We start from the raw sequence: 16,426 nt of genomic DNA, 5'->3' as shown, positions 1-16,426 counted from the left end.
ATAACATTGAGGCCTCAGCTGTATTTTAGCACCAGGCCCAGGAAAGCAGCAAAACCAGACAAGTGACACCCAGCCTGCCCTCAGGACCAGTTGCATTGGATAATGCATGGCCTCCTGCCCTGGAGCTGACCAACCAATCAGTGGAGACCCAGATCCTGAAAGGACACATCTGGGAAGCTGCTGAACATCCCATGGCTCCTTCCCCTGGGACCTCCACCCTCAAAGCCAGCTGCTTCTCCTGGAGCACCCCGCCTTTCCTCTCTCCCTCTCCCTCCCCATCTCCCCTGGGCCTTGGGTCACCTGTATCTTCTCACTTTTAAGCTCCAAGGGCCTTTCCTTTACCTCTATAACTTGTTTCCTAAGCCTCTTTCTTCTACGAATTACTTCTACCTCTGTGATTTTCCAAATAAGTGTTCTCTTACAGTTTGGGTCTTGGCTCTGAATTCTTAACCTGAACTCAAGTATCAAGGTTGCTGAATCCAGGTTGTCTGACCTCACCAATCTAACACCAGTGCCTTTCTCACTGCCCCAACAAAACAACTAAAAATAGAACTACCACAAGATACAGCAATTCCACTTCTGGGCATTTCTCTGAAACTAAACTAAACACGAAATGATATATGTGAAATGATCTATGTACCCGTTAGGTAGGAAGTTGGACATGAGGGGCTGGGGTGGGGCACTGTGGCCTTCAGACCTGGCCCAGCAGACGGCCGGCAGGCAGGTTCGGAGCAGCTGGCTCCTGGTGCAAGCGCAGAGGGAAACGACAGGACCTCGATGCCAGTGCTGGCTTGACGCCCACCCCCACCTGGGTTGTTCTGTACACATTATGGGTAAGGGCATGCCCAGAAGAAAGTTTGTGTCAATCACCCCTGAATGCAAATGAAAGTCTCCATCCAGAAAGTCCCTCCTTTTTTCGCAAAATAAAATTCCCTTTTATTGTTGGACAACATTGTTTCACACACATCAAACTGGCCAAACTGAGAGAAAAATAAAAAACCCCAGCAACTTCATAGACAGAAAAAGGGAGAAAAAAAACAAAACCCTTTTATCTTTGGCCTTTTTAACCACCTCACACAAACCAACTATATACTTATCGTGCAGTTAAGTGCTACAGAGTTACTGGATGCTCGGAATAAGATGGTTATTTTGCTGTTGTTTTTGCTTTTTTACAAGGTTTTCTTTCTCTTTTGAGAGGATAATGAATATGGTCACCCCAAAGTCAAGTCAGAAGTAGGACAGAGAACGCTCCCATCATTAAAAACGGATGACCCCTAATGACATGTACAGAAATACAAAATGTAAATAAAAAATACAAATTTCCCTTTTAAAGTACTTTTAAGAAAAAAAGCAGGGCCTGGAAGCTGTGGCTCTTCTCCTCCCTGTTGCTGTCCGGTGCGGTTTGGTTGGGTGGAGCCACGTTTAGATCCTGAGACGGGAGTGGCGGGTGAGTAGGTCACGGAGGCCTTTTTTCCAGTTTAACTTTTCCTTCTTTGCTGCCTCGTCATCCCCATCGGCCTTCTGCTTCTCGGTGTCCACATGTCACCCCCATCTTCAGCTGCCCACCTGCCACCTGCCGGTAGCTGCCTCCTCCTCTTCCTCCCCCTCCTCTTCCTCCCATCACCTTCCTCCCGGCCTGCATCCACCTGGCTGCCGGCCTCCCCCACAGCCCCCTCTTCTCCTTGAGGCCTGGGCGGGTGTGTGTGTGTGTGTGTGTGTGTGTGTGTGTGTGTGTGGTGAGCTGGAGGCCGGTGGCTGTTTAAAAGCAGGAGTGGAGGGCTCTGGTGAGAAGCTGCTGGAGCCCGCTACGAGGTGGTTGCAGCCAGTGGAGCGGCAGCCACGGGAACGATGGAGAAATGGCTTTTCAGAGCAGCCCCTGGGGCCAGAAAATCCCTCTTGTAAACCCTGGAGGTGGGGCCCATGGTCTGTCTCTCTTGCGCACAGGCTCTACCTTCAAGGAGCACACCGAGGCCATTCCCTTTCCCCTCCCCCACAGGCATGGACCCCCCCACCTCTAAGGGACCCCATGAGACCTGCAACCAAGGAAGAAATGGGCAGCTGCGCTGGTCCTGGGCTAAGCCCGGAACCGTCTCCAAGGCCCCCTTTTCTCTGACTTCCCAGTGAGCAAAGCAGCCGGCCATGGTCTCCCTCAACTGACTGGCTCCTGACTTGATGTAAGCAACCAGCCATATTGTCTGTCTGTCTGCACCCCCGCCCCCTCTCTCATGGCCGATCCTCGCTTGGAATGTATCTTCAATAAGCCCCACGTTGCTTTACTTTTATTTTTGTTGACCTTAAAATCTTTTCTACATCAACAAAAAGAACCAAGGTCCTAGCCAGTAAGCCCAATCAATAACACCCCCATATGCAGCGTTATTTACTACAGAGATAACGTACCAACCTAAGAGTCCATTGCTGGGTACATGGATAAAGAAATATGGAATTCACTTATATGTGGAATCTTACATTAAAAAAAAAAGAGCTCATGAATACAGAACTTATTGGTAGCGACCAGAGGCAGCTGGGGTGGGTAATAAGAAATGGGTAGCTCTAACCGGTTTGGCTTGGTGGATAGAGCGTCGGCCTACGGACTGAAAGATCCCAAGTTCAATTCCGGTCAAGGGCATGTACCTTGGTTGTGAGCACATCCCCAGGAGGAGGTGTGCAGGAGGCAGCTGATTGATGTCTCTCTCATCGATGTTTCTAACTATCACTCTCCCTTCCTCTCTGTAAGAAATAAAAAATATATATATTTAAAAAAAATGGGTAAACTTTTCTTTAAAATACATTGAAAAGAAAAATACAAAAAAAAGCCCCAAAATACTTAGAGATAAAAAGGTCAAGGGCTAGAATAGGATGCAAGAGCAGAAAAGAAAAACTAAAAAAATATTATCCTTCTAGAAGATGCAGCTTAGAATAAGACATTTTCAGAGTGGGGTGGGATGGGGTGGAGGGAAGGCAGGAGGAGGCAGGAGGCAGGAAGCTGGAAGCTGGTGACTTTATAAATGGCAGTCCTGCACTAAAGAAAAGATATTCTAACCAATAAAACAAACTGATGAACAAAATGGGTCCAGAGGCATGGAAACATGGAACAGACTGACAGATCACAAAGGGGGCAGAGTTGGGGTTTGGGGGGGACAGAAAGAGATTAACCAAAACATATATGCATAGCCCGAGGCCTCAGATAATAGTTCAGGGAAGGTCTGGGGTGGGGCCCTGGGGGGTTGGGTAAAGGGGGAAAAGGAGAGGGAAACTGAGGGACATCTGTAACACTGTCAACAATATAAAAAGAAAAGAAAGGACTCAAAGGAAATTTCAAAAAAAAGAAAAGATGTTCTTCAGATAGAATGAAAGCAGTCTCAATGATTTATGATAATGAAGAGCTATTGAAATGGAGAATGTGTCAATTTTACTTTAATAAAAAAGACATGTAGCCCTGGCCAGTTTTGCTCAATGAATAGGGCGTCAGCCTATGAACTGAAGGGTCCCGGGTTCGATTCAGGTCAAGGGCAATTACCTAGGTGGCAGGCTCGATCCCTGGTCCTGGTCAGGGTGTGTGCGAGAGGCAACCAACTGATGTGTCTCTCTCAAGTCTCTCTTTCTGTAGCTCCCTCTCCCTTCCACTGTCTCTAAAAATCAGTGGAGAAATAGACTCAGGTAAGGATGAACAAAAAATAAAAACAAAAATAAATAAATGAAGTGAGGGAGGGAAGAAAGTACTTCTTAAAAAAAAAAGACATTAAATATGTAAACAAATCTAAAAGAACATTGATTATATAAAACAATTGTATGTACATTTGTTAAGACTTAAAATATAATGACACAAATTACTTGACAAGTACATATAGTAGTAGGCAACAATAGGCTTACAGTTGTGAGTGCAAAAACAGAGTTTACTATCGTATTATTTATTTATTATTGTATTATTTATTTGTACAACTGTAAACCTACTTTTGCCAACCCCTGTGTAACTTAAGATGATTAAGAGAGTCAAAACAGCCGAAACCGGTTTGGCTCAGTGGATGGAGCGTCAGCCTGCGGACTGAGGGGTCCCAGGTTCGATTCCGGTCAAGGGCATGTGCCTGGGTTGCGGGCATATCCCCAGTGGGAGATGTGCAGGAGGCAGCTGATTGATGTTTCTTTCTCATCGATGTTTCTAACTCTCTATCCCTCTCCCTTCCTCTCTGTGAAAAATCAATAAAATATATTTTAAAAAAAAAGAGAGTCAAAACAAAGGTCCTTAGATAAAGTAGGGACTGCCACTAGTACTATTTCATTAGAGACTAATAACTCAGACACAGTGTAATCTCCAAGGTAGGCACTGAAGTGTGCAGCTAATGAGCTCATGGAAAGAACAAAATTAGTTCCTTCATGATTGAACAAAATTACTTTAAAGAGCAAAGAAGCAATTCTAAGCAGACAAAACAGAATGCATGAGACAAAAAGGAAAAGTAATTATTGTGTACATTATACATTCTTCTCATTTCATGTCACACAACTATAGCTAAAAACGAACTAGAGCTAGATCCTGCTTCTAAATCAGTGTTGATGACATTAACAACATTCTTAGCTGCTAATCAAATGTTATTAAAAATTAGAAACAAAAAATGTGGCTTTAAGGATTGTTTCCCTGCCTACCATTTGTAAATAAGCATATTTTTAAATGTTTTATTGAGATAGAATATAAATGCCACAGGACTCACCCATTACAAGTGCACATTCAATGGCTTTGTATATTCAGCGTTGGACAGGGATCACCACAATCAATGGTAGAAGGTCTCATCACTCCTCAAAGAAACATCCCACCCTTCTAGCCTCCCCTCCACCCAGTCAGTCATCCGCTCCTGTCTGTATGGACTGTTTATTCTGAGCATGTCCTACGAATGGTATTGAGAAGACAGAAGGAAGCTAGTCAGGAATTGGGGCCTGGGGCGGGGAGGAAGTGGCACCGGAACCAGCTGGGTGGAGTTACTAAGGCACCCAACTGGGTGGGGAAAGGAGGAGGCGCACAGAGACCTGAGCTTCAAAATGCGTGAACTGCTATGACAGGCAACCTGCAGATAACCAACCAAGACAAGGCTATAACAACCCCAAGAATGTTATTAAAGCAGAATTCTTTTTAAAAATATATCTTTATTGATTTTAGAGAGGAAGGGAGAGGGAGAGATAGAAACATCAATGATGAGAGAGAATCATAGATTTGCTGCCTTCTGCACGCCCTCCACTGGGGATTGAGCCCACAGCTCCAGGCATGCGCCCTTGACTGGTCCACATGCTGATGCTCTATCCACTCAGCCAAACTAGCTAGGGTTGTGGTCGGCAAACTGTGGCTTGCTAGCCACATGCGGCTCTTTGGCCCCTTGAGCGTGGCTCTTCCACAAAATACCATGTGGGGGCGTGCACGTACAGTGTGATTGAAACTTCGTGGCCCATGCGCAGAAGTTGGTATTTTGTGGAAGAGCCACACTCAAGGGGCCAAAGAGCCGCATGTGGCTCACGAGCCACAGTTTGCTGACCACTGAGCTAGAGCAACACAGATTTCTTTGAAAGGACCAATCAGGACCTAGCAAGGCATGTATCTGCCCGTAGATTAAAAAGCCCACGCTTCCTCTCGTCCCTCGCCACCTCCCTCCCCCCTCAACAATGCGCAATGGCAAACTTAACAAATTTCATTTAAAAACTTCACCAATATAGAGGACTCTCCTCAGGAGGCCTGCTGCCCAGGCTGAGCGAGCCACTAGGACTCGCAGTGAGGTCAGTGCAAGGCCCTGCAGGGCAGGGCTGTAATGGAGGGCAGCTCAGGTCCCAGTGATCCCAGAGACCTGAAACCACAACTCGAAAAAGGAACTTAAAAAAAATTGTCTTAACGAAACCGGTTTGGCTCAGTGGATAGAGCGTCGGCCTGCGAACTGAAAGGTCCCAGGTTCGATTCCGGTCAAGGGCATGTACCTGGGTTGCGGGCATATCCCCAGTGGGAGATGTGCAGGAGGCGGCTGATCGATGTTTCTCACTCATCAATGTTTCTGACTCTCTCTATCTCTCTCCCTTCTTCTCTGTGAAAAATCAATAAAATATATTTTAAAAAAAAAATTGTCTTAGGGCAAATGCCTTTTGTGGGGATGAAGTATACATTTTTAAAGAGGAAAGAAAATCAGGAGAAACAGTATTACTGTCGTTACTGCGAGCCACAGCGGGTCCACAGCAGGGCGCTTCTGAAGTCAACGTTCCCTTTGCAAAATTTAATGGGTGTTAAAGATTTAAAACATTATGATGAATTGCTTCTGCTAATTCTCTTTCTCTATAGTTCTCAAGGAAATTTTTCCCCCATAAACATTTCACTACATTTCAAACAATACTGTATTAAAGGTTTCCTGCCTACTCATTACATGTCAGCACCTACATTTATAACTTGAAGCAAGTTGACACATTTTTTTTCTTGACACTGTTTTCCCCAAAATACCTTTAGACAGACGCCAATCCTTGCTTTTTCCTTATGTTCGAAAGCTACTAGGCACCCACTACCCACCTGTCTGAGGTAGAGAAAAAAACTTGAGTACTGTCCAGCTTCAGGAAGGTAAGAAAGAAACACAGTGATGCAGATCAGTAACACGGTAGGATCTTTTCCAACTTTCTTCAGTGGCTAAGAAAAAGCAGAAAGATAAGAGGAGAAATAGTCAGATGGGTCTGAAATTTATCGGATGATCACTTAGTAAGTTCTATAATGTCTAATCACTGGGTGCATACCGGAAACTAATATAAGATTATATGACAACTGTAATTGGAAAATAAAAAGCAGCAAATAGAAGCTAATGTCAGATATTCTGCCATACTGGGTTCATTGTTTCCATCTATTGAGGTAGAGTAACAACTGCTGATTGGACTACAAAAGGAAGTGAACCTTCACATTAAATCTATCACCATCTCTCTATGGAGGTTACAAGTCCTCATTTCTGAGATATGTGCTTCAAATATTACAGCGTAAATGCAGATACACACGTTTGCTCCTGTTTACTTAACAACATTGGTTCGCATTCTGAAACAGACCCTGAACACCCTATAAACACCCTGTAAACATGTTACTCCAGAACCTTTTAAGAAAAATCTCAGCTCTCTTTATCATTCATAATATAACTTCTTTAAAGCCATAAACAGTATAGGCATTTCATTACATATAAATTCACTCTATTCTTTAAAATGTTAGCATTCAATTTGCCTGTAAATTGGCCAACAAGGTAGGTGGGAGGCCTGCCTGCACCCGGGTGTGCCTGCCTGGTCTCCTCCTTTCTCTACGTGGCACAAATGGATGGGCACACACAGAACAGGCAGGTCCCCAGGCCATGCCCCAAGGAGCTTTTTGGAAAAGAATTTCTCATGAGTTAGTTTTCTTATTACATGTATTTTCCTAAAGGGTAGACTTGGAGGATAAAAAACAAATATCAAATCTCTGGTTAATTTTTTTTCTGCACCTATTTTCTTCAAGGACAGTTTCAAATCAAGAGGGGGAACTAATGCCCTGGCTGGCTTGCCTCAGTGGACAGAGCGACAGCCTGTGGACTGAAGGGTCCCAGGTTCGATTCTGGCTCAGGGCACAGGCCTGGGTTGCGGGGTCGATCCCCAGTGGGGGGTGTGCAGGAGGCAGCCCATCAATGATTCTCTCTCATCACTGATGTTTCTCTCTCTCTCTTCTTCTCCCTTCCTCTCTGAAATCAATAAAGAAATATATTTAAAAAAAAAAAAAAAGAGGGGGAACTAAGGTTCTTCTGAGGACTTTTTTGAGTTGTTGATGGGATTCCCCGATGCAAAAAATAAATAATTTTTTTTAAAAAGAAAGAAAATGAAGAATCCAATCTATAAAATACAAGTTCAAAGCCTCTGGTCTAAATGGAAGTATTTCAATAACTTAGAAAATAGCTACTTTAGTCAGATCTGATATTTTTATCCTTTTTTAATTTAGCAATTGAAAACAACTACTTTAAATGGCCACCTTCATTTCTTTGCTAAAAAATAAAAACCACCATGCAAAACAAACAAACAAAAAATTCTTTCCCTCATCAGGAATTAACTGGACAATTTTTCTCTCTTTTGTTGTGATAACCGCATGAATGACTTAAGAAATATCAACTCTATATATTCCTTGGTGCACACTCTACCTCAGTTCCGTCCTTGCAATTAATTTGTTTCTATTACTGGAGACAGAAATGGATTAACAATTGTGGGGATGCTTGAGGTTGCAGAAATATTCTTTTATTTGCATGGCTTAGAAAGGTACTTAGAAAAATAATGTTTTCAGATTTTTATTTACCGCAAAAGGATCTGCTTGTTTCCAAGAAACCTGAGTTCCCCAGGAGAGTGGTCTCATTTTCTCTGGCAAGGATTCTGGAACAGCCAATAAGATGAAGCAGATGTCTAGAAGAGCCACCACCGTGGCCACCAGCACAACGAGGTTGTCTCCATAGCTGGCTGAGAGGTATGCTCCAATAGCTGGGCTGCTGACCAGACTGGCTGCAAAGGTGGCTGAGACCTGTGGAAAAAGCACGCTCTCCCCCAGAGTCCCACCTGCAGCAGGTGCACACCTACAGCCACCCTCCCTCGGTTTTAAACAAGACAAAGGAATGTGTTGCACACAAATTTTAAGAAACAAAGAGAATCCAAGTCATTTTGTTTTAAGAATTTTTTCATCCACTACAAAATAATTGGAGATATTGTGTAAAAGTACAAGAGCAAAAAAAAAAAAAAAAAAATTAATCAAAAATAAAAATTGTGGCCCTGGCAAGTGTGGTTCAGTGGGTCAGAGCATCATTCCGTACAAAGAAAGGTTGCGAGTTTGATCCGTGTTGGGGTGCATGCAGAAGGCAACTGATGGATGATTCTCTCCCACATTGATCTCTCTCTTTCATTCCCCCTCCCCCCCATCTTTCCCTCTCTCTAAAATCAATGGAAAAATATTCTCTGGTGAGGATGGAAAAAAAATAAAAATTGTGCAAACCTTCCTTATAAAGAAAACACACATTCTTTAGTCTTCTTTAATTGAGAAATAGGGCAGTGGGAAGAAGGGTATTTAAAAAATGCCGACTGGCTTATGATAAAAATCTACTCAGGGACTGTACTTGATTTTATCTCTCAGAAATATGAACTGTTTGAGCTTCCGGCCAAGATGGTAGAGTAGGAAAACGCTGTCCTTGCCCTCTCCCACAACCAAACAAAAATTACAACTAAACTACAAAGCAATCATCATTAAGGACCTCCCAGATATCAGCGGGGCAGAGACCCAGAATGGGCTGGTCCCACACTCAATGTGGCAGTGAAATCAGGACGGACGTCTCAGCTGCGGAGGCCCAGCTCAGGGTGCCAGTGCCAGTGCCAGGAAGAGAAGTCCCCAGAACTACTGGCTGGGAAAACCAGCAGAGAGCGCAGCCAAGTGAGAGAGGCTGCTGGAGTGCTGGGCGTTCTTCGAAGGTCCACGCATGGACTGATCGTTGGCGCACTGGGCAAAAGCCCGAAAAGCTCCGAAACACGTGGGAGGAACTAAATTGCCGCCCCCAGGACAAAAGTGCTGGCAGAGACAGTGTTCCTTTGCTGAGCCCTCCCCCTGCATGCAGGCAGGCACCACATCTGATCTCCATCATCCATCACCCTGCAAGTCCTTGAGACCCAGCCCCAACCAACTTGTGGGACAACCCAAGCCACTACCAGTGCTATTTCCATACAAATGGCCTATCTAGGCTTAGGCTGCAGACTCCTAAATTCTCTCCAAGGTTCATAAGCCCCAAACACCAGCATCTGGCCTCAGCATGCTCTTCACCTCCTGCTAAGCGACCCCCGGCATGGCACTAATGACAGTGCCTCAGTTTACACCAGGCACCTCCAGGCCCAGCACAAGTAGCAACCATCTGGAAAACACTTTGTAGCTCATGCCAGGTAGGGTGAAAGCAGCGGTAGACACTGACCTGCACCTCCCAGGAGGCACCACAGTTAGCTCACCCGGTGGACAGCTTCAGATCACACTAAAGCACAACCCAAAAATCTCCATGAGCGACACACTCTAGGGGTGAGCTCAGCAGGCACCAGAGCCCACTGAGGTGAATCCTGCTCCACTGGGTCAGCCCCTACCCAGCACATCCTCTGTGATGGTTGTGGCCAGTCCTTACAGCTGATTAGTCCTCACAGGTGGGTAAAATCCATCCCACTGACGTGCCAACAGCAATCAAGGGTCAACTACAATGGGAGGGTGCACACAGCCCTGGAGCACCCAGCTCAGGTGACCGGGGAGGCTGAGCTACAAGGGTCCCACAGGACACTTACTACACAAGCCACTTACCAAGACCTGGAGATAAAGCAGCTCTACCAAATACATAAAAACAAACACAGCGAAGAACCAAAACGAGGAAACAACAGAAACAAGGCTTCAAAATGTAAGAACAAAACTCCAGAAAAAGAACTAAGGAACACGAAGACAAGCAATCTATCCGATGCAAAATTCAAAACAAGGGTTATAAGGATGCTCAATGAACTTAGGAGACGAATTTAGAGAGACTTCAAGAAAGAGGCAGGAAACAAAAATAAATAAATAGAAAACATAAAAAAGAAACACTCAGAAATAAAGAATACAGTAACTGAAATGAAGAACACATTATGGGGGAGGCAAGATGGCCTATTTCAGCCAGCACCAGATTTTCTTCTTCTCTTTAATATCTTTTTATTGATCTCAGAGAGGAAAGAGAGGGAGAGAGAGAAACATCAATGATGAGAAAAAATCACTGATTGGCTGCCCCCTGCACGCCCCCTACTGGGGATGGAGCCGAAACCCAGGCATGTGCCCTTGACTGGAATTGAACCTGTGACCCTTCTGTCCACAGATCGACACTCTCCAGGGGTCCTCAAGCTTTTTAAATAGGGGGCCAGTTCACTGTCCCTCAGACCGTTGGAGGGCCAGACTATAGTTTAAAAAAACACCAGTCGGCTGCTAAGCAACAGGCAGCGGCAGCAAAAACACCCGGCGGGCCGGATAAATGTTTTTGGCGGGCAGCATGTGGCCTGCGGGCCGTAGTTTGAGGACCCCTGTGTCTAGCCCCTGAGCCAAACCGGACAGGGCTCGACCAGATTTTCAGCTAAAATACTGGGCATTCAATTTGAAAAATGAAGAGAAGTATAGCTGATTGGACATACTGTATCTAAGGATCACTGAGGAAACAACCTAGAGACTGGTAAGAGGAGGGGAGCCACGGAAAGGGGGAGCCCCCTGGAGCAGGTGCATGGCTGAGTGGCTGAGTGACATCATCTGCAAAGAGCCCTCCCTTTAGGAGTGTGGAATCTCAACCCCACACAGGGATCCCAAACCCACAGCAGCAGAGACTGCAAGAAGAGCTTGCATAGCAACAGGCAGAGGGAACGAGGGGAACTCTGCCTGGGACTGGGACCCACCCTCCCAGTGAAGGAGCGCCCTCCTGTGGGCGGCCCAGCCTGAGAGGCTTGCTCTGGGCTCTGACTGCTGGGGAGTCTGCGCTGCAGCGGGTGGGTCCAGTGGAGGGTCTAGAGCAGTGGTTCTCAACCTTCCTAACGCTGCGACCCTTTAATACAGTTCCTCATGTTGTGGTGACCCACAACCATAAAATTATTTTCGCTGCTACTTCATAACTGTAATGTTGCTACTGTTATGAATCGTAATGTAAATATCTGATATGCAGGATGTATTTTCATTGTTTACAAACTGAACATAATTAAAGCATGGTGATTAATCACAAAAACAGTATGTAATTATGTGTTTTCTGATGGTCTTAGGCGACCCCTGTGAAAGGGTCGTTCGACCCCCAAAGGGGTCAAGACCCACAAGTTGAGAACCGCTGGTCTAGAGGCTGCACCCAGCAGTGACTTATGAGGGACTCTCTACTCTCTTGAAAGTCATTGTGCAGAGCCCGTCAGTGATTAAATGATTGGTTTGGAGAAAGGAGAAAGTTTGACGCAGTCCCAACTGTTTTTCTTTTGTTTTCCTTGCCCATAAAGGTGTCAGGAAAAATACTGTTAACAGAAATATCCAACATTTTAGTGCCTATGTTTTCTTCTAGGAGTTTTATTGTTTCAAGTCTTATATTTAATTCTTTAATCCAGTTTGACTTTATTCTTATATATGGTGTAAGGTGGTCTAGTTTCATTTTTTTGCACATTATCTGTCCAATTTTCCCAACACCATTTATTGACTAATTCTTTACCCCATTGTATGTTCTTGTCTCCTTTGTTGACCATTAACTGACCATAAAGACATGGGTTTATTTCTGGGCTCTCTAATCTGTTTCATTGAGCCATGTATCTGTTTTTATGCTAGTGCCGTGCTGTTTTGTTTTTCTCTGGTATTGTATTGTGATTCCTCCAGCTTTGTTCCTCTTTCTCAAGATTGTTGTTATTCGGGCACTTTTGTGGTTCCAGATAAATTTGTGGATTATTTGTTCTAGTTATGTAATGTATGCCATTGGTATTTTGATAGCTGTTTTGAATCTATAGATTGCTTTGGGTGTTATGGACATTTTAATTATGTTAATTCTTCCTAACCGCAGCATGGTATATGCTTTATTTGTATCTTACTCAATTTCCTTTTTTCAGTATCTTATAATCTTACAAATACAGGTGTTTTATCTCCTTGGTTAAATTTATTCCTAGGAACTTTATTTTTTATGCAACTGTAAATAGGATTGTTTTCCTTTCTTTGTTGGTGTATAAAAATACAACCAATTTATGGATATTGATTTTGCATCCTACTACTTTTACTAAATTTATTTATCAGTTCAGTGGAATCATTAGGGTTCTCCATATACAGCATCATGGCATCTGCAAATGACAGTTTTACTTTTTTCTTGCCAACTTGGATGCATTACCCCCCCCCCCCCCCTTAACTCACTGCTGTGGCTAGGACTTCCCAGTACTATCCTATCTAATAAAAGAGAAACATGGTAATTGGCGTACGACCGCTACCCTTCCCATTGGCTAATCAGGGTGATATGCAAATTAACCGCCAGCCAAGATGGCGACCAGCAGCCAGGCAGCTTAAACTGAACATGAGGCTTGCTTGCTTTAGTGACTGAGGACTCCAACGTTCCCCGCCTGCCTTGCTGGCCTCTGAGCCTGCAGTTTGAATATTGTAACAAATATAGACGCTAAAAAAAAGCCCAGAAACCTGCTTTCAGCGAGCTGGGATCTCAGAGCTGGAGTTGATAGAGTTTCGATTATAGAACCTAAACAAACGAGATACCTACTTTCAGCAGCTGAGGCCTCAGAGCTGGAGCCAAGCCTCAGAGCTAAAGCTGGCCCAGAATAAAAAAAAAAAAAGAAAAAAGGAGCGGTTGGGAGCTTGAGTCCCAGCCTGAAAACAGCCCTCAGCCCCTCACCCAGACTGGCCAGGCACCCCAGTGGGGACCCCCACCCTGAAGGGTGTGTGACCAGCTGCAAACAGCCATCATCCCCTCATCCAGGCTGGCCAGACCCCCACCCTGATCCAGGACACTCTTCAGGGCAAATCAGCTAGCCCCCACCCATGCACCAGGCCTCTATTCTATATAGTAAAAGGGTAATATGCCTCCCAGCACCGGGATCAGCGGAGCCACAAGGCCTCCCGGCACCGGGATCAGCGTGACAGGGGGCAGTGCCCAAACCCCCTGATCACCCTAAGGCTCTGTGTGTGGCAGGGGGCGGGGCCACAACCTCCCTATCGGCCCTGCTCTGTTCCTGACAGGGGAAAGCGCCCCACCCCCCTGATCGGCCCTGCTCTGTGCCTGCTAGGGGGGAGCTCCCCACCCCCTGATCGCCCTGCGGCTCTGTGTGTGACGGGGTAGAGCCATAACCTCCCCATCGGCCCTGCCCTGAGTGTGAGAGTGGCGGCGCCCCAACCCCCTAGTCAGCCCTGCTCTGTGGGTGATAGAGGGCGGCGCCCCCACCCCCCTACCCCACGGGCCCTGCTCTGTGTGGGATGGGGTAGAGCCATAACCTCCCCATCGGCCCTGCCCTGAGTGTGACAGGGTGCAGCGCCCCAACCCCCTGATCGGCCCTGCTCTGTGTGTGACAGGGGGGAGCTCCCCAACCCCGATTGGCCCTGCTCTGTGCGTGACAGGGGGTGGCGCCGCAACCTCCCCATCGACCCTGCCTTGAGTGTGACAGGGGATGGTGACCCAACCCCCCAATCGGCCCTACCCTGAGCATGACTGAGGGTGACATCGCAACCTCCCAATCCGCCCTGCTCTGTGCATGACAGGGGGCGGCGCCCCAACTCCCCAATTGGCCCTGCTCTGAGCCCGACCAGGGGCTGCACCTAGGGATTAGGCCTGCCCTCTGCCACCCGGGAGCAGGCCTAAGCCAGCAGGTCGTTATCTCCCGAGGGGTGCCAGACTGCGAGAGGGCACAGGCCGGGCTGAGGGACCCCCCCCTCCCCGCCGAGTGCACAAATTTTTGTGCACCGGGCCTCTAGTCTATAATAATAAAAGGGTAATACGCTAATTAGACTGGACTTCCTTCCGGACATCATCCCGGACAAAGCTGGGGCCAGAGGGAAGCCAGCCTGGGTCCCGGGTGCCAGAGGGAAGCCGGTGCGGGCAGCCAGGGGAAGGAAGGCCTACTCTTGCAGGAATTTTGTGCATCGGGCTTCTAGTCTATATATAAAAGGCTAATATGCTACGTGTCCCTCCACCCACCCGACCAGTCGCTATGATGCACACTGACTACCAGGGGGCAGACACTCAATGCAGGAGTTGGCCGAGCTGCAGTGACTTGGTAGCGGTGGTTCTCGGGTGACACATGCTGAAACCAAAGAGGAGGGAGCCAGATTCCTTGTGAGGCTGCGCGATTCCACCTTTGGCCATGGGTTATGTTGTTGCTGGGGCACTGTGGGACCTGAATCTGGTTTACTGCACACTTACATTTGCGTTCCACACCCTGTACGACAGGAACTTTACAGAGTGCCCTCTCACACTCCAGGACCCCTTGGTAGATGTCGGAGAGCTGGAGGGATCCTGCTCACTCCGCAGATGCCCTTTGAGCCACGGTGCCACCCCGGCTGCCGAGGGATCACGGGAGGTTGGCTCCAGGGCATGTTTGGTCCATCTCGCCCAGTCCCGCCCTGCCAGCCACCTTCTAATTAATTTCCTTTCAATGTACACGAATCCGTGCACCGGGTCACTTGTATTGAATAAGAGTGGTTGGGAGTGCACGTCCCTGGTTCCTGATCTTAAGGGAAATACATTTAGTTTTTATCATTGAGTATAATGTTGGCTGTGGATTTGTCACATATGGCTTTATGTTGAGGTATGTTTCCTCCATTTTCAGGTTACTGAGAGTTTTTAGGATAAATGGGCTCTGAATTTTGTCAAATACTTTCCCTACATCTATTAATATGATCATTTGATCCCCCTTCCTTCATTTGGTTTATATGGCATGTCACATTAACTGATTTCCAGATATTATAGTTTTTTGTCATCTGGGAAGGTCCTTAATTTACCTTTAATTTTAACCGATAGCCCTGCTAGGTAGAGTAGTCTTAATTGTAGATCCTTTCCTTTTATCACTTTGAGTATTTCCTGCAAATCCCTTCTGGCCTGAGATGTTTCTGTTGAGAAATATGCTGACAGTTTCATGGGAAGTAACTGTCTTTCTCTTGCTTCTCTTAAGACGATCTTTGTCTTTAACCTTAGCTATTTAAATTATGATGTGTCTCTGAGTTCATCTTGATTGGGATTCTGTATGTTACCTGAACAGACTAGGCACAAGATTTTAGTGATTATTTCTTCATTTTTTCAAATGCTTTCTGTCTCTTCTCCTTTTGGTACCCCTATAATGTGACTGTTGTTAAGCTTGATGTTGTCCAAAACATTTCTTAGACTTTCCTCATTTAAAAAACTTTTTTTTCTTTTGTTGTTCTGCTTGGGTGTTTTCTGTTATCTTTTCCTTTAAATTGCTGATTCAATCCTCTGCTTCATCTAATCTGCTATTGATTCCTTCTAGTGTATTCTTCATTTCAAATATTGTATTCTTCTCATTGAGTTCAACCATTGTTCCCCTAAATTCCTTATGTATCCATATAACCATTGTTTTGAATCTATGGGAGACTGCTTGCCTCCATTTTATTTAGTTCTTTTTTTCTGGTGATTTCTCCTCTTCTTTCATTTGGGGCATGGTTCTTTGTCTCTCTATTTTGCCTGCCTTTTTGTATTTGCTTCTGTGTATGAGGTATATCTGCTATGTCTCCCCAATGTTGGTATGCTGGTCTTATGTAGCTGGTGTCTTGTGGGGCTCAGTAGTGCGATCTTCCTGATCACTTCAGCTAGGTGTTCCAGAAATGTCTCTTGGGTGGGTCATGTGAGCCCTCTTGTTGTAGTGGCGTCATGACTGCTGCCAGCCCATCTGTGAGTGGACTAACGCTCAGGCAAGCTGACTATAAGGATTGACCCTG

At 45.9% G+C, this 16,426-nt stretch overlaps 1 protein-coding gene across 1 annotated transcript in view; it reads right to left on the bottom strand.

The window, feature by feature from the left end:
* MFSD14B (major facilitator superfamily domain containing 14B) overlaps window positions 1-16,426 on the bottom strand; it is a 151,294-nt gene that overhangs the window by 16,775 nt on the left and 118,093 nt on the right. The window contains exons 6-7 of the mRNA XM_081103207.1: window positions 8,303-8,521; window positions 6,527-6,640 (exon numbers count right to left, since the gene is read on the bottom strand). Coding sequence (XP_080959333.1) covers window positions 6,527-6,640; window positions 8,303-8,521 — 333 coding nt within the window. The remainder of the gene's footprint in view (window positions 1-6,526; window positions 6,641-8,302; window positions 8,522-16,426) is intronic.

The sequence above is a fragment of the Myotis nattereri genome (genome assembly GCF_964212035.1).
Source record: "Myotis nattereri genome assembly, chromosome: 12".
Taxonomy (NCBI): Eukaryota; Metazoa; Chordata; class Mammalia; order Chiroptera; family Vespertilionidae; genus Myotis; species Myotis nattereri.
The sequence above is the reverse complement of the archived record's forward strand: the minus strand, read 5'-3'. Positions and strand labels throughout refer to the sequence as shown.